The sequence below is a fragment of the Manis javanica genome, chromosome 7 (genome assembly GCF_040802235.1).
Source record: "Manis javanica isolate MJ-LG chromosome 7, MJ_LKY, whole genome shotgun sequence".
Classification (NCBI taxonomy): Eukaryota; Metazoa; Chordata; class Mammalia; order Pholidota; family Manidae; genus Manis; species Manis javanica.
Genome location: NC_133162.1, coordinates 33372845 through 33390649, shown reverse-complemented (window position 1 = coordinate 33390649; position 17805 = coordinate 33372845). Strand labels below are relative to the sequence as shown.

The window sequence follows — 17805 nt, the reverse complement described above, 5'->3', positions numbered from 1 at the left end:
TCACCTTCAGCAGCTCTACCCCTCAAGCTTGCCGGTTCTGGCTTCCAGCCAGGGAGTCCTCATCAGAGAGTTCCAGCCCATGCTGGCTGTTCTGCATTCCCATATGCAAGTCTCTGACAGTCACTGAGCCCTTGTTCTTCTTCCTGACCAGAAGTGTGCCAGCCAGTTCAGTTCCAAAGGAACTAACATGCACCGAGCACTAATGGGAGCCACAGACCAGGCGAAGCTCTTGATCCCGCTGCCTCCTTTAATCTGCACCGTACTCACATGGGAGGTACTATTATCCCCTTCTGTAATGATGAAGAAACAAGTGCAAAAAATGAAGTCTAACCTGCCCTAGATTAAAGGAAGCAGCGAACTGGCTGTGGCAGCCCGCCTCCAGGTCTGCAGGCACATCCCAGACTTTGGCTTTGGCCTGGCCTCTGGGTCCCTCTGCTCATCCTCAACTGGGCATGCTGGCTCCTCCCAGCATGTCTCCCTGTAAACTGGGCAGCAGGACTATGTGATGATGGAAGGACTGGAACCTATGTACAGGGTTCTGACAGGAGACCCCTTGGCACTGGTGCACATGGTCCTGGCAGTTCTGCTAAGCTGCTATGACCGAATGCAATCTTTTGCCCAATGCCCTTCAATAACAATGCCTGACAAGTCTCTTCGTGTCAAGTCTCTTATTGGGCGGGAAGAATTGCTCAGGAGTGCACAAAGATATTGAGACATTTCATGGGCAAGAGCAATTCACAAAAAAGGTTGAATCAGATTGAATTATTATTCTCACACTGATGGTACAAATCAAGTCACCGTAGAATGTGAACTGAAGCAGTTGGGACACAGATGACTGCCTCCTGGCTGGTCGTTATGGTCTTAGTCTGATTGCTTACCTCCACAATGTCTGAACCCTTGGTTCTGGTTTCCATCCTCACCTCCCAGCCTTAGACTATGCCCTTTGACGACTCCCCCAAAACCTTGCCATTTTCATATTTTTGTTATTCCCTCAATTTCTTCTGTTCTCTGTTCACTTCACTTGTCCAGTCAGTTTGTTTTCTGCTTCATTCTCCTATGAGTTTAAAAGTTTCTTTGTTCCTTCTTCCTCTTGCTTAGTTTTCAGCTCTCTTGCTTTCCGTCTTCTTCACTCTCCTTCATCTTGTCCCTGAAAAAATGCAGTTGTCACAATATAATCTACAGAATTTTAGAATTTATCTCAGCCCCCCATCCAGCGCAGGCCTCACCTTTCCTGTATTCCTTCCTATGCCCTGTAGTCTGTATGCAATTATTTTCCTTAAGAACTCACAAGGCAGGCCAGTCTATTTTTAGATGCTAATGGATGAATATTCTTCACGATATTAAACTGAAATTGGTCTCCCTATAACTTTTGTTTGTCCTAGTTGAGGTCTCTGGAGCTGCTAGAATATGTATAATTTCTCACCCAGGGGTTATTCCTTTACATATTACAGGGAATCATAATTTCCCCCTCCTCTTTTCCTGGTGCAACACCCAAGTTGTGTAACCATTTGTCATAAACAGTTTACATACATATAATTGTATTTGTTATTCTGTGAGCCTGCTGCTGTTTTCTGTCATTCCTTAAATGCAGGTCTTAAGGTTTGGCACAATAATTCAGACATGATCTGAACTACTTTATATTTAATCCTAATTAAATTTTACCTTCTTAATTGGGTTCTTTTTCCACTCTTAACTGAAGTAACCATTTAAGTCACACTGTTAGCCAATGGATTCTTTTTTCTAATATTTTGTCACCTGAAAATTAATCATGATTTCCATGAATATTCATTTAAGTCATGATAACTTTGTGCACCAGGACAAAACCAAGGGCAGAGTTTTAGGACTCAGGATGAGATATGTACCCCCAGACTGAAGACAATTAAACAATATTTGCTCTCTGTTGTCCAGCTATTTGAGTGACTATTGAGTGTATACACTCAGTAATCCAACCTGGACTTCCACTCTCACAAACTTTATTGCAAAAAGGTTCATAACATCAACTCAGCTTCATTTTCTCTTTCTATACCTTCTCTGGAATTTCCTAGTGATTATTTTGTAAATGCTCACACTTACAGAATACTCTATAATACATGTAATCATATAAGATTAATATCAATCTCCCTGTTCTGTTATCTACAGATTGTACCATTTTCTCTACTTCTTAAATTTTAGGATAAAATTTACTTGTATCTAGTCTTCAGTCATCTACCCCATTACCTCACACTTCCCCAGGCAATACTGATAACCATGCCCACCATCCCCCCATCTTCAAATTGCTCAGAAAGTTGGGATATGACTCTCTGGGTTAAAAGAAGCTTTAGTGCTTTCTTACCATTGCTGCCCTCTATTGCCTATATAAACACAATATGATGATCACCTTCAGGGAATTTCGCATTGGTACAATACTATTATCTCGTACAGAATGTTTGGTTTTTTTCACTTTTCCCAGTAATGTCTCTTATAGCTGCTTTTTTCCCTCTGATTCGGGATCTAATCAAGGATCACACAATATGTTTAGTTGTCAAGTATCTTTAATGTCCTTTAATCTGGAATTAGTTCCTCGACCTCTTTTGTGTCTTCTGAATGTTGACATTTTTGAAGAGTCTAGACCAGTTGTTTTGCAGATTATCCCTCAATTTGGGTTTGTCCAGTTGTTTCCTGATTACTAGATTCAGGGTAAACATTTTTGGTAGGAATTCTACATAGATAACGCTGTGTCCTTCTCAGTGCCTTGCAGTAGGAGGCCTATCACATCAGTTTGTCCCACTGTTTATGAGGCTGAACTGTTTATGGATCATGTCCAGCAGATCTCTTTATGTACAGGTCTACTTTCTCCTTTATATTAGTAAGTAATCTGCGAGGTGTCATTTTGAGACTGAGTATCGAGCTCCCCAGTGACCTTTCCTGACTAATGTTTATAAACCTAAAAGAATTAAAGATAGCACTCTTTTCTGACTGGAATTGAGCTTTATTCATTTTTATAAATCTTCAGTGCTGAAACAGAGTAGATATTTGAATATATGTTAAAATTATGATCAATTTGATATTGGTCAAACTTAGTCTGATTGTTACCTAACTGGAGTATTTAGTTTACCAGACTTGTTGATGACCTGCTAATGACTCCTTCCCTCCCTAAAGTTCTGTACTTTCTGAAATAAAGTGAAACTCCTCTACTAAGGCTACTACTTGTATTTCTGATTTCTTGCTTCCTTAAAATTATTTATTCTATATTTCATAACAAAGTCTTCACATTTTCTGTGTAGATCTTTGACCTTGATCTCTCTCCACCTTTTCTTCTTTCCACCTTTTTGTTTTTGGTATTGTTTCTCCTTCCTTGAACAGGAAGAATTGAAGGAAGACAGGATACCAAGACTGAGGTCCCCACTTATGTAAAGCGGGTACCCAACCATTAATAAATGGAAAATCTAAGTTTAAATTTATGTCACTGTCTTAGAGCAAGAAAGAATGATTGCTTTAGATTCACTTTCAGTTTGGTTCCTGGAAATTCCTAATAAACACTTTCTATGCAAATGTCTAACTTCAGCAGTTCTGCTACTGTTTCTGTAAGTCACAGTCTACCACCCTCAGCTCCAGGGAGCACAAGACTTTAGAGGCAGGCTTGAACAAACTTCATCATTTAAACAATGCATTCAACAAATTAGGTTTTTTAAAGGACTTTCTCCCCCAAGAAAAGTATATTCTCATCTTCTGAATCTAAAACATATTTTCCAGTGTGTTCTTTTTGCCAGTTTCATAGGCTTAGGGCAGAGGGACAGGGAAGAAGGGAAAAAAACACAGAGAGTAAAGATTCTATATTGTATGGACTTATGTGTAATCTTTAAACAGCTAAAAGTGTGGCATATCCTTCTCTGCCTAGATCCACATCTCCACTGGCAAAGCTTCATGGATCCTCCATCCTGGAGAGGCACCACCTGGAGTACAGCAAGACTCTGCTGCAGGATGAGGTACCTGAGCCTCGCTCTAGCACGGTCACAAGCTCTGGATCAAAGCACCAACCCACAGAAAGTGCTCAGAAAGAGGATGGCCTTGAGTTATGGCTTTTGACAGTGTATATAGCCTTACTGAAGTCAGTTGAGAAAAACTGCTATATTGCAACAGTTTTTGAACAACCAAGCTGGAAGTAGCTGAGATAGAGGACAAAAAGAGCCTTGGAAAGTCACAAAATCTCTTTGGGTCTGTAGAGAAAGTAGAAAAAGCTTATGGTGAGTGTGAGTGGGTTCTGGATATGAAGTATGTGTAAGTGTAAAGGAGAAAAGAAGGCAACATAGCCAGTGATCTTATTCCTGGGATAGGCACTGTAAGGCATTCTCTGTATCTTTGGGAAAGTCAAGCTTGTTGTGATAGGAAATAAAGATATAAGACAGAATGGGAAACTGCCATCACCGCGGCACTGAGTGATGCTCCAAGAATTCTAGAGGGAGGTCCACCTTCAGGAGGAGGCAGAGCATAGGGAGAAGGGCAGGATCAGGGACAGCTCGATGCAGGAAGTGGTTTGGGCTTGGTCTTAAATTCACTTTGATTTGCACAGATCATGTACTACTAACCTTGCATGGGAGGTAGTGGTTCTTTTACCAGTATTCTTTAAGGGGTATATGAACGTGTGGAAAAGTTGTGGATATTATAATCTAGTTATACTTAAAAAAAAAATCTCTTGAGAATGTTCCAAACCAAAACTAATAAGAATGAGCCCTCATTAGATGGAGGCAACACCGTTTTGTCATAGCAGAGACCTCATTTAGAGTCACACGTGCTCATTAGGATAAATAAGCCCTCTGGAGAGTGGAGCTCTCCTCAGTATCTATACTAATCTTCAATTAAAGGCTCATGGGAGGGAGGGCACAGAAATAATATCCAGATTTACAGTTAATGGCTACATTTGTCTAGGTAATGAGAAGCCAAGAGGGAGAATTTGTAAAGGTAGAAAAGTGGAAAAAAAATACTTGAGTGTTTTAATAGCCTGTGATTGATGCAGTGCCCGGACCAACTGTGTCAGAATCACAAGAGACGGGGGTGTTGGGGAACGGGGTGGCAGGCTGTTAAAATATGATCCTGTAATATGGATGAAATTTGAACCACTGTGTTGTGTATTTGAAACCATCATAAGAATGTATATCAATAATACTTTAATTTAAAAAAAAAACCTGATCCTGGACTCCATTTCCAGTTTACTGACTTGGCTTTCTAGGGTTCAAGTCCAGGAAACTGAATTTTAGTAAGAACTTTAATAATTCTGATGTACAGCCAAAACCTCTCCATATAGTAGGATTCAGACCATAAAATGGTAGTATCTGTTCTCTGAAAATTAAAAAGAGTAGAATTGAAAGTAATTCAGGAAGTTAAGAGTGAGTTGTTATCACTCATTTTGTTATGAGTCTTTGTGTTACTGGTTGCGACAGTCTTGTATTTTTGAGTAAGCATTTTCTACACATCCTTCTGGTGATGGGGTATCACGAGCAAGCAGTGCCAAATAGAATTCACTATTTAATTTTGCATTTATGTACTAAAGCAAAATACATTTAAAAAACTATAGCCAAACGTTTAAATGCTGAACATTGCAAGGCTCCCTAAATACCTCATGTGCTCCTTTCTGGGGTTTGAGAATTTATAATAGAGTTGTGGTTTTCCATCTTAATTTTCTTTATGTTATTTGCTCTGCAGTCTGAACTGGTTTTGATGGCTATATAAAGGCTGATTATTCTTCCTAAAAAGGAATATTGCATCTCAGTAATCCATACCACCTTGGCAAGGACCTGTCCACAGTGCTATTTAACTTGCTAATTGCAGACTTTTCAGGACTGTAAATAGAGTCGCTAGGCAATGAGATTGCAGAGCTTTTTACAAGCAGGCAAATTGAATGCTGAAAAAAAATGAAATTTTTAGCCATCAGATGTTCTTTTTACATGTTGGGAGACAATGTAGTTCTTTTATTACTTGCTTTCCATAGAAAGAAAATGCCTACATTAAACACTTTTAAAGGGGAATCCTTGGGATTTATCCAGCAATTTTGGCATTATGTGGGCACTACAGTTATAAGGCTTTGAACAAAAATGTCCTTATATCCCAGTGGAATTGTACTCACCACTTCGAGGATTAGAGCCACCTGTATTCTAATCCAGACAGAAATCACCCCTTCACCTGAGTGAACAGGTGGAAATCTTGTTAGTCAAATTTGAATGCGTGTAAATTCAATAATAAAATGCATTGTAGAAATGACAAAGGAAATTGCTCAGCATAAATAACAATGCTGTTATTATTCAAAACACTTCCTTACAAAGTTTATGAAAATTCTGTGTATGTTTTTTCATACCAACCAATCTCATACAAAGGAGTAAAGAAACTAAACATCCTGTGTATGGTCACCAGCGAGCCGTGAACGTGTTGGCACTCGTCTCTTATGGCTGCTGGAGGTGCCACGTTGAAGGCTAGAACCTCCCGTACTTCTCTGGCCTCCCCTCACCTGAAAGCCCTAATAGGAAACAATTAGAGCCATTTCTACTGATGTGGTGTACAATCCAGAATTTATATGTTTATTGCCATTTTAATAGTAGGGGGAAACAAAAATATTTAGACTGAGCAAGTGAGGGCGAGGCTGGAACAGGACTAGGAAATAGGCCCCCCTCTCGTTCTGGGGCACCTGTCTCTAGATCATGTTTTCAGCACAATCCCCAGGAAAACAAATGAAACATTACATACTTATATGTTTTGAAAATTAGTGACTTAATAGTAGTTGTAAAAAGTATACATACCCACTACAAAAATTCACACAACAGGGAAAATTTCAAAGACAAATACACACAAAAAAATTGCTTTAAATCCTCTCATTCAGAAATAGCTATTAACACTTGATGAACTTCATTGCAACTATTCTGTAACTATATACAAACAGGATGGAGAACAACTTTAGAAAAATGGGATCTTACTTTTTTTTCAGTCAGAGTTGTTTCTTAAATCAACTTTACTGAAGTACAAATGCATACAATAAGCTTCATCCCTTAAATGTGTACAGCTTTGAGTTTTTCAGTGTTACCCTCTGGGAAACCACCAGCACAATCAAGACACAGAACATTTCTATCGCCTGAAACAATTCCTCATTCCCCTTTGCAGTTCATGCTTCTACACTCCCAGCCCTAAGTAACACTGAAATGCTTTTATTCACTCTAGATTAGCTTGAGTTTTCTAGATTTTATGTGCATGTGTGCTGGCTTCTTTCACACAGAGTAGTAATTTTGAGATTTGTCCATGTTGCATGTATCAGTGATTCACTCCTTTTCATTGCTGAGTAGTATTTCATTTATCTTAATGTAATTTTATTTGAATTTAACATAAGAAACATTTTTGAATTGGGAGGAATTGCAGAACTTCAGATAACTGTATCATGAGAGGTTAAAGAGCCCTCTAACGAGCTCATGACAAATGACTATTAGAAATCACGAAAAACTATAGCTAAGCATTTAGATGTTTGATATTTGTAAATAGTGTGTGTTAACTTTAACCCTATTAACTCCCTGCTATGAAGCATGAAGCAATTATAATACTTTTACTTCTTCCCACATCTCCCACCTGTTTTGTAAGGTACTTGCAAAAAAAGTATTTTTTACCTTTGTCAGTATTTATAAATTCACATTTTGATTCATAATTTCCACAATTGTTTATTCTTAATTCTGCTTCTAAAAGGGCTCAATATTTACCATCAATCCTTTTACTATGGTGTCTCCATTTCTGTTTATTTCATTTGACTTGATCAGTTAGATTTTTGTCTTGTTTTTTCCAAGAAAGGCTATATGTTCATTACATTTGTTTTTGAAGTTCAGTTTGGCAAGCTGTAAAGGTCTTGGGGCACACTTTCCCTTCCCTCACAGTTGGAAGATTTTGATACATTATCTTTTGGGATTCAAATGTTGCCCTAAAGAAGTATACATGGCCAATCTGATTTCATCCCTTGCATGTGACTTGATTTTACTGCATAGATGCTCATATGATTATTAATATTTGAGTAGCTTCATCTGAATGTTTTGTTGATCATTCTGTGCCAATTTTTTTTCTGGTTATGGATTACACTTATGGCCCATAGATTTTTTTATTTCTATGTCAGGGAAGTTCTCTTACATTGTATCTTTGAACATTTTTCTAATACACTGGGAATGCCAGTTATGTATTGTTCAGTCTCCTTTGCCATTCATATCTATTATATTCTTTATAGCCATTTTTATGTATTTATTCTTTTCCATTTTGTTTTGTTCAATTTCTTCAATCCTATGGACTATGTCTCTTGCTACATTTGTTTGTTCTATTTGAGTGGCATTTAATGTGGACCTCATCAACTATGATGCTTTTTAGTTTTTTTTCATTCTACTACTGAGCTGTTAGTTAATTTTGTTTTACTATTGTTATACAGTATCTTCTTTGAATTCTTGTGTTTTTGAGACTATGGATAATTATTGGTGTGATTTTTCAAGTTCTTGGTTATTTCCTTTAATGTATTTTTCATTTGCCTCTTTTGTGTTCCTTTCTTCCTTTTTTTCTTAAATTTGTGTGTGTATGAATGCACTACATTTATTTGGTCAACTATGATTTCCTTTTTAAGGCTATTATAAATAGTGCTGCTATGACTATCTGTGTTTTCGTGAACACATGCATGCATTTGTTTGGTATATAACTGGAAGTAGAATTGCATATGTTCTATACTCTATAGAGAGAGTATGCATGTATTCAACTCTAGTGGATAGTTTTCCAAAATGGTATAATGTACATTTCTGTCAACAGTGGATGATAGTTCCTGTTGCTCTACATCCTCTCCAACACTGGGTACTTCGATCTTTCTCATTTCAGTCGTTTTCTGATGGGAATGCAGTGATAGTATATTGAATATAATTTGTATAAAACTAAATAGCAGTAGTTATTCTGTAACATCTGAGCTACAGCTTCATATGTTTATTGGCCTTTTGATATTTTTGGGGGGTTGCCTGATTTTGCTTTCAATTTGATTTGTAGGAATTCTTTATATATTCTTATGTCTTGTTGGTTATGTGTATTGCAAACATTTTTTCCCTGTGAGTTTCCTTTTTATTCTCTTAATGGTGGAATTTGATAAGAAGTTCTTAATTTTAACAGTCCATTTGATCAAACATTTTTTTCAGATTAGCTCTTTTCCCTCCTAAAAAATATTTGCCTATTTAAGACCATGGAGATATTTTTTTCTCTAAAAGTGTTACTGTTTTACCTTTTTCATTTTGAGCCACAATTCTTTTACAATTTACCTTTATATATGGCAGGAGGTAGAGATCAGGATATTTTTCCTTCCATGTGGAAATCCAGTTGGCCTCGCACCATTTATTTAAAAGGCATCTTTTCTCCACTAAACTTCCACGAGACCTTTGTCATAAACCAGCTATAGGTGTGACTCTGTTGCTGCACTCTATTTTGAGCCACTGATAAGTTTGTTTCCCCTTTGTCACTACCACATTATCTTAATTACTATAGCCTTATAATAAGTCTTAACTGCTCATAGTATAAATTCTCCAGCTTTGTTCTCCTTCAAGATTGCTTTGGCTTTTACAATCTCTCTGTACTTCCATATGAATATTAGAATCAGTTTTTCAACTTACAAACACACATGCACACACACATATATACAAACCTGTTAGTATTTTGGTTGGAGTTGCATTGACTATAGATTATTTTGTGTTCTTGTGGTCTTTATGTAGAGGTTTTATGCTTGCTCCCTTTTGAAATTACTCACCCCTTAATGGAACCAACTATCTGCAGAAGAATAGTGTGGATGAAGGGTAGGAATAAACTGGGCAAATCCTCAGTTTCCAAGTTATTCTCAAACACCCTCTCACCACTTCTGTTTCTTTCTGGGGAACACACGTCTTTGCTTTTGGCTTTCCAGAAGTTGGCAGGGCCCATACAGAGCAAAGCTCATGAAGCTGCAGGCTCTCCATGTTAGGATGGGCCACTGCTGTCTATGTTGCTCACTTCACTTCTGGTTATGTATGGAATTCCTTTTGTTGTAGCAGACTAAGGAACAGGAGTCAGGACAAACGTGTCAGCATAGTTTTTCCATCAGCTGTGGCTCTGTGGTGTCAAACTCGGACTTCAAGGGAGATCCTCACTTCTGCTGTGTGCTGTCTACAACCTGAGATCAATTGCTCTAATTAATGGGTCACTGGCTCTGCCTTTGGTAACTTAAAAAAAAAATCAGCATGTGTGCATATATGTTTAGTTCTCAATTTGTTATAAAAAAGTTTTATTAGAGCTTCCAAAAATACATAGAACATTACAGAAAAAGAAAACAAGGACTAATGGGACAATAAAATCAGGTGAAGCATGAAGATGAAGGCCCAAAATGGGCAGTGAGAGAGTACATCCACATTTATTAGGCATGGGCCACAAATCTGGTCAAGAGCTTTCTAGCAACAAATACAAAACAGAAGCATTATCTTTTATATGAAATCGATATCCATAGCTTAAAAAGAAACCACTAGGAAGCTCTTTTAAGAAACTTAGTTGTGAAAGGAAGAAAAAAGAGAACAAAAGAATATAGAATTAAGAAGGATTTTAAGTGAAAATGAAAATAAATGAAAAAAAGATGAGTGAAATTCAGGTATTTTGTGCTATTTACAAAGAAAGCAGCACTGAAAAGTTGAGTGCATACCTTTTTTCTTAATTATATCAATTTTTGCTTATCTGGAAATTGTTTAATCCCTTCAAATTTAAATGATAATCTTGCCAGATAAAGTAATCTTGGTTCCAGGCCCTTCTGCTTCATGGCATTAAATACATCATGTCACTCCCTTCTGGCCTGTAAGGTTTCTGCTGAGAGGTCTGTTGTTAGTCTGATGGGCTTTCCTTTGTATGTGATCTTATTTCTGCCTCTGGCTGCTTTTAACAGTCTGTCCTTATCCTTGATCTTTCCCATTTTAATTACTATGTCTTGGTGTTGTCTTCCTTGGGTTCCTTGTGTAGGGAGATCTGTGGATCTCCATGGCCTGAGAGACTATCTCCTTCCCCAAATTGGGGAAGTTTTCAGCAACTACCTTCTCAAAGACACTTTCTATCCCTTTCTCTCTCTCTCTCTTCTTCTTCTGGTATGCCAATAATGCAAATATTGTTCTGCTTGGATTGGTCACACAGTTCTCTCAATATTCTTTCATTTTTAGAGATCCTTTTTTCACTCTGTGCCTCAGCTTCTTTGCATTCCTCTTCTCTAGTTTCTATTTCATTTATTGTCTCCTCCACCGTATCCAACCTGCTTTTAATACCCTCCATCGTGTTCTTTAATGATTGGATCTCTGACCTGAATTCATTCCTGAGTTCTTGGATGTCTTTCTGTACCTCCATTAGGATGTTGATTATTTTTATTTTGAACTCCCTTTCAGGAAGAGTCATGAGGTCCATACCATTTAAATCTTTCTTGGGAGTTGTATTAACAATTTTACTCTGGACAAGGTTCCTTTGGTGTTTCATGTTTGTATATGGCACCCTCTGGTGTCCAGAAGCTCTATTCTGGAGCTGCTGAGCCCCTGAAGCAATGTCAGTGGTCACAGGGGAGTGGTACTGGGAGTAGGAAAGAGCTGTTCCCCGCCTCCTGGCTGCTGTGCCTGTCTCCACTGCCTGAGCCAGTGGGCCGGGCACACAGGTATAAGTTTTTGTCCCAGAGCAGCCAGATATGGATCCCTGCTTTCCACAAGCAGCTGGAATCCCAGTCTCCCCAGGAACTCTGCCTGTATTAACTTTCCAACCCAGTAGTCATGCGAGTCTCATGAAAGCACCATGAAATATAGGTTTGTGCTCCCAGCGCAGATCTCCGGAGCTAGGTATTCAGCAGTCCCAAGCCTTCCACTCCCTCCCTGCTCCGTTTCTCTTCCTCCCACCAGTGAGCTGGGGTGGGGGTGGGGCTTGGGTTCCACGGAGCCACAGCTCTGGTACATTACCCCGTTCACTGAGGTCTGCTCTTTTCTCCAGGTGTGTGCAGTCTGATGCTGTCCTCTTCCCTGTTGCTCTCAGGATTAGTTGCGCCAATTAAATTTTCTAATTGTATCCAGTTTTAGGAGGAAGCCTCTGTCTCTCCTCTCCCACCACCATCTTTAATCCCCAAATTTGATGTGTCAATTATATCAATTTTAAAAGTATGTCATTACACATCTTTTTTTAAACCCAGTATTGGTTTACTTTGTAAAGTGAAAGACCTTTTCATAATCTGTCAGCTGTTTTTTAATACAGCTATTTATTATTTTGGATTGGAAAAAGTTATGAGTTAAAGAGAATACAACAGTATGTCATATTTTTATATGTCTTTACATATAGCTTTTTCTCTCACACACATATATTTAGCAAATAGCAACAGGTATCCAGGCTTACAAATATAAGCAACATGCATTAAAATAATTGGTGCATAAAAAATATTGATTTTACTTGGTTATTGGTTGATTACACACTCCACAATCTGACCCTTGGTAGAGACAAGAAGATCTATCCTAAGAGATTATTTATTTAAATTTGGTCTACTGTTTTGCTACCTATGACACCCTCTCTACCCAGTTCTATAATGTTTTAATTTGGCTTTTTTCCAACTTCCTATTTGCTTATTTTTTTAAATTACATATATTTAAGGTGTATAACATTGTTTCAATATATATAGAGAAATGATTACTATAGTCAAACTAACATATTCATCTCATTTTCCCCTTTTTGTGCAGGTGTGGTAAGTACACCTGAGACCTACTCCCTTAGCAAATTTGCAGTAATACAATAAGCATTAAAATGACTTCATGTGCTATTAAAATTGTCAAAAAGTTTATGGCACTTTCACACATGACACCAACTTCTTCCCCTAGTTCAACAACTAAGGATAACTTTAAGTGTTACTGGATCTACGAAATATGTGTCAGAATCACACAATACACATTACTTTGGGAACGTAACAACATACATCAGTGAACAAATACAGTGACTCACTGATGTAAACATACCACTAGGTCACCACCAGTCCAAGGGAAGTCGACCATTGTACCAAAGTCAGGGGCAGGTTAAGTGGGATTAAAATGCCACAAATGCCCTATTTACTCTTCTTACCTCCTGGCCAATCCAGACCAGGTTGAAAATAATCTGTATCCAGAAGATCTGGCTCAGAGTTTATGCCCAAGGGGCTGCTGTGAACTGTCTCAGGAAATTGACTTTGATCCAGACAGGCTTTCTTTTGTTTATTGCAATTTGGAGTGTTCAAAGCCATTTCTTCATACTATTTATTTAAGACTAACTATAGTTGCTATTAGGAATTATTTAATTTAACAAAAAATATCACAGCTTCCCTTTCTATTACTTGCATCTTCTGTGTATTTTTCTTGTCCTGGGATTTGTTATAAAAAGATGACTTAAGTAAAGATTTGTATAATACAGAACATAGTAGCTAAAACTTGAGTTCATGTCCATTTCTTGCTTTTTAATATTTCAGTCTCCTGGAATGAGAGAGAGCCATATCTGGTCTTGGGTTTGCAATTCTAATTAACCTGGAGCTAGCCTCAAACTTTACATAATAATAATAATGATATAGCAATAATTAAATTTCATAGCAATTTACAACATTGAAATGTATTCCCAGTTATTGTCTCCTTTTAGTTAACATCCCACAAATACATATTTATCATAGACTAAGCATTAGGCAGTTAGCAGGACAGCTAATATTATCCTTGTTTGAGAAAACAAATACTCAGAGATGTTGAGTGATATGTCCAGGGTTACACAACTACCAAGTGGTGAAGCTGGGAATCTTTTTTGGGCCTGGGACGCTTGTTGAGAGGCAGTGTAGTGCCATGCTGCATTGATTTAGATATCAGCTCTACTGTGTGCTAGCTGTTTAACCTTGAGCAAGTTATTTAACCTTTCTGTGCTGTGGTTTGTTGTGAGAGTATGAGTCTTCGTAAAGCTCTAGCACAGTGCCTGGCATTACGTGTTCGCTGCTATTATTCAGCCCTTAGTCCAGTACACTCTGCTGCATTATGCTGCCTCCATCTCTACATAGGTTAATAGACTATTTCCTCTTCTTTCCAGTGGAATTTTTCTGTATTTCATAACTATCAACTTCATTTGCCAAAATCATTACACATCTGTCCTTTAGTCTGTATGCCTAAAATGATCTCTCTGGAATATCAGACCTTTCAAAAACCACTCCCAGATTTACACTCTCATTTTCTAGAACACAAAGAAATGAAGGTGATCCATAAGTAAAGAGATTATTGGAGGGAAAGGCCTAGTTAAATCTTTTCAAAATATAATTACAAGAAAACATTTTTAGAATTAGGGAAGATTTCATTATTTTTTTCCTATGTCTACATGAGTACTAGTGTAATTTGCAGTACTTGTAAAATTTGCAGGAAGTTTTCCAGTAGTTTCTATTATCACTCTGAAATCTGGTGGATAATTCAACATGTCTAACAATTGCACATCTGCCAGATATTCCTTATTAAACTCCTGAATTAATAAAAATTTTCAATCTATTATTTTTTTAATGGTCCTGGAATAAACTGCTCTTATTTACTCCAAAAATCTATACATTGGTAAATGGGTATTTGTTAATAGTACCTATTTTATAGTTCAAATTACCTCATTCAAAGTACAGCAGAGGAATAACTTAATCTAAGAAAGCAAGCTGAAAGCAAAGGAGTGAGTGAAAGACCTAGTTTTTTTTTCCTATATAATAATCTTTGTTAAGCATCATTTGGTTTGTTTGTTGAGTCAAAAGCAAATTAATGATTATGCTTTATGACTCTGTGAATTTTCATTTTACAGAGTTTAAACATCTTCCAGAACCTAAATAAACGCCAGTTTGAAACAGTTATTCATTTATTTGAAGTTACAATAATAGCAACTGACCTGGCTTTGTATTTCAAGTAAGTACAGAACTCTGTATACTCTGTGATCCACTACAATCAAGTTAAAAGGCATTTAGTCACACATATATTTATTCATCTTCCTTTTGGGTTACCAATAGAATACCCTCCAGATGCCTGATAGTGTCTTTATAGCCATTTGGAAACCTTATAAAAAGCTAAGCCCCTAATATTAATTCATACATTATCTGAAGAGGTTTGAATTGAAGAATACGCAGCAAGGTCGGCGCGCTGCCAGAAGGTGGCCTTGCAAGGTGGCCTTCTGTGCTGGTGCATTCATCATGGTCTGGGGTCTGGTGTTTTAGAGTTCAGACATTTGATCCTGCCAGAGGCTGGGAGCTGGAAAAATTTTGAAACTGATGCTACTGATGCACATTAACCAAACTCATACAATTCTAAGTTATATACTGCAGAATGCTAGTCTATAATAATTACCAACTGCAGAATGCTAGTCTATAATAATTACCAAGGAGATCAGATCCTCTAAGATTCTGAACATTTTCTTGTCCATGAACTATAAAGTTGCTTGATGAAAATGGATTACAAAAAGGTGAACTGGTTATAGGATCCAAATATTTAATGACTTGGATGGGGAGTATCAAGTTATACTTCTTGATCCTTCCTAATTAAAAACTTAATTATTAAATAGTACAAAGATGAAGAGTTACTTAAAAATAATTGATATCCAAAAATTCCAGATTCAACAGATGCTAAGGTTATATCACACTGTCTTAGAACTTTTTTTAAGGATAAAAAAAATGCAATTGAAGCATCCCACTCCCACTCCACCCTGAAGCCCCCGCCTCCTCCTTCACAGGTATCACCATCCTGATGCTAATGTGTATTTGTCCTTTCCATCCGTGTTTTTATATGGTATTGTTATGTGTCTTTAAAAATTTTCCATGAATGGTATACTATATGTACTTTTCTGCACCTTGCTTTTTCCATGCAACATTATATTTTAAAGATTTACTTTGGTGGTAAGTGGAGATCCATTTCACTGTATATTCAACTGTATGAATATACCATAATTTAGCCATGCTTCTTTCTATTCATGAATTTAGATTTTCATTATCATTGCTTACAATATTATATTGTATATCCTTGTGTGTGTCTATACATATATACATATGTTTCTTTAAAGTACATACTTAGATATGAGATTGCTGTAGGGCCTGTATACCTTCGATTACAAACCACATTGCAAAACTGCACTTGAGTAGTTGTGCAAATTTAAACTCCCAATAGCTGTGTACAAGAGTTCCTATTATCCTATATCTGAACTACTCTTGATCTGGGCACCCTTAATTATTTATTTACTGTATTAACCTATGTGTGAGAGGTATCTTATTATTGTTCAGATTTTAATTTTCCTGTTTTCCAGTGAGACTGAGCATCTTTTCATATACTCTGAGTTCTCATTTTTGGTTGGTTTTATGCATTACAGTATCTCATCACAGCCTGTGGTCTGTATGTTTATGTCATGATTCTTCTGTCATATAAAATTTTTCATTTTAACATATTCAAACATTAATTGTATGGCTTGTTTTTTTTTTTTTTTTTTTTGTCTTAAACCCTTTCAATGCCATGTTTACATGGCCATTACCTATTCTGCTATGTGGGTATCTTATGTAAAGTAAGAACATGAGATCTGCAAAGCACATATTCAAGGTTCCTTTTTAATCCCTGGTCTTATATGCTAAAATTGTTGCACAGCTGTATCTTTTTTAGGAAGAGAACCATGTTTCAAAAAATTGTTGATGCCTGTGAAAAAATGGAAACTGAAGAAGCAGCCATCAAATATATAACCATTGATCCAACCAAAAAAGAGATTATCATGTGAGTAGTCAGAATTTTATTCCTCTTTTGGCAAAGTAACTTTTTTATTTCTGTGGGCACAATTTTTGTTTCCTTCCAAAGGGCAATGATGATGACTGCATGTGACTTGTCAGCTATAACGAAGCCCTGGGAAGTACAAAGTCAGGTGAGTACAATTATGTTTCCTTCACTGTCATTCTCTCAGGCACTGTCTAGGTCCCATGCAGAAGTGAACAGGAACTGGAGGAGTTAGGACAAAAGTTAGGACAGAAGCCTGTTGGGCTTCTGTGAATGAATGGCAAATGGCTTCCAAGAGATCACAGATGTCAGTAAGACAGCAGGTCATTTGGTCAGGGCCCAAAACAAGTAGAATGTCTTGGAAAGAAAATGCTTTCTGCAAAGAATTCCTTATCATTAAACAGACTGTAAAGAGTTGATATAAAATTATTCAGGGAATGTTTGAGTTTTTAATAGATCAATCAGCAGAGAAAAGGATGAATTTTTAGGGCTTTCCCCTATCAAGGGTGGTTTTCCTTGTACAATCTCTTCTTCAGTGTGGTGTCAATTTTTATAAGGCACTGTGTAAAGAAAAGAGAAATGTCCCATCATATTCCTCTTGGCAAGCCTGGCTTATGCCAATGTAAGGTGGCTAGCAGGTGTTCAACAAACTTGATAGTTACCAGGTTTTTAAAAACTATATACACTAACCCTCAGATATCCTCTGTAATGAGGTAAAGCTGTGTTCTAATCTTTGTGTAGATAAATGCTAAATGCTAACATGCTAACATATAAGCAGCACAAGAGAGGGATTTGGGGAGCTTTGGAGCTTGAAGCATAAAATAATGGAATTCAACATCCTCCCATCTCCCTTTTTATTGCTGAGAGGTGGTGGAATGGCAAACAAAACAGGAACCCCCAGAATGGGTCTAGAACACTGAAGTAAGAAGAGAAATTCCCCTTTCCCATTTCAGTAACAACGTGTAAATAACATCTTTTTAAAACCAAAGAGTATATGGTATGACACCTCAAGTATTAATTACAAACTCTATCCTTAAATGTCATCCATTCTAATAAC

The 17805-nt window shown here is 37.2% G+C and overlaps 2 protein-coding genes across 15 annotated transcripts in view; one reads left to right on the top strand and one right to left on the bottom strand.

Moving 5' to 3' along the window:
- Positions 1-17805, top strand: part of PDE6C (phosphodiesterase 6C) — a 56735-nt gene that overhangs the window by 35886 nt on the left and 3044 nt on the right. For 8 of the 12 annotated variants that reach the window (XM_073240676.1, XM_073240670.1, XM_073240668.1 and 5 more), the window contains 4 exons: positions 3878-3965; positions 14812-14912; positions 16629-16751; positions 16833-16896. In XM_073240676.1, coding sequence (XP_073096777.1) covers positions 3878-3965; positions 14812-14912; positions 16629-16751; positions 16833-16896 — 376 coding nt within the window. The remainder of the gene's footprint in view (positions 1-3877; positions 3966-14811; positions 14913-16628; positions 16752-16832; positions 16897-17805) is intronic. The other 4 variants (XM_073240669.1, XM_037015612.2, XM_017678018.3 and 1 more) reach the window with 1 other exon arrangement.
- The window catches only part of LOC108408187 (protein FRA10AC1), a 61736-nt gene continuing 43936 nt past the window's right edge, over positions 6-17805 (bottom strand). The window contains exon 14 of one of the 3 annotated variants that reach the window (XM_073240683.1): positions 6-1147. The gene's annotated coding sequence lies outside the window, so the exon portion shown is untranslated. Of the gene's footprint in view, positions 1148-14906; positions 15252-17805 lie in introns of those variants that run through there. The other 2 variants (XM_037015629.2, XR_012133123.1) reach the window with 2 other exon arrangements.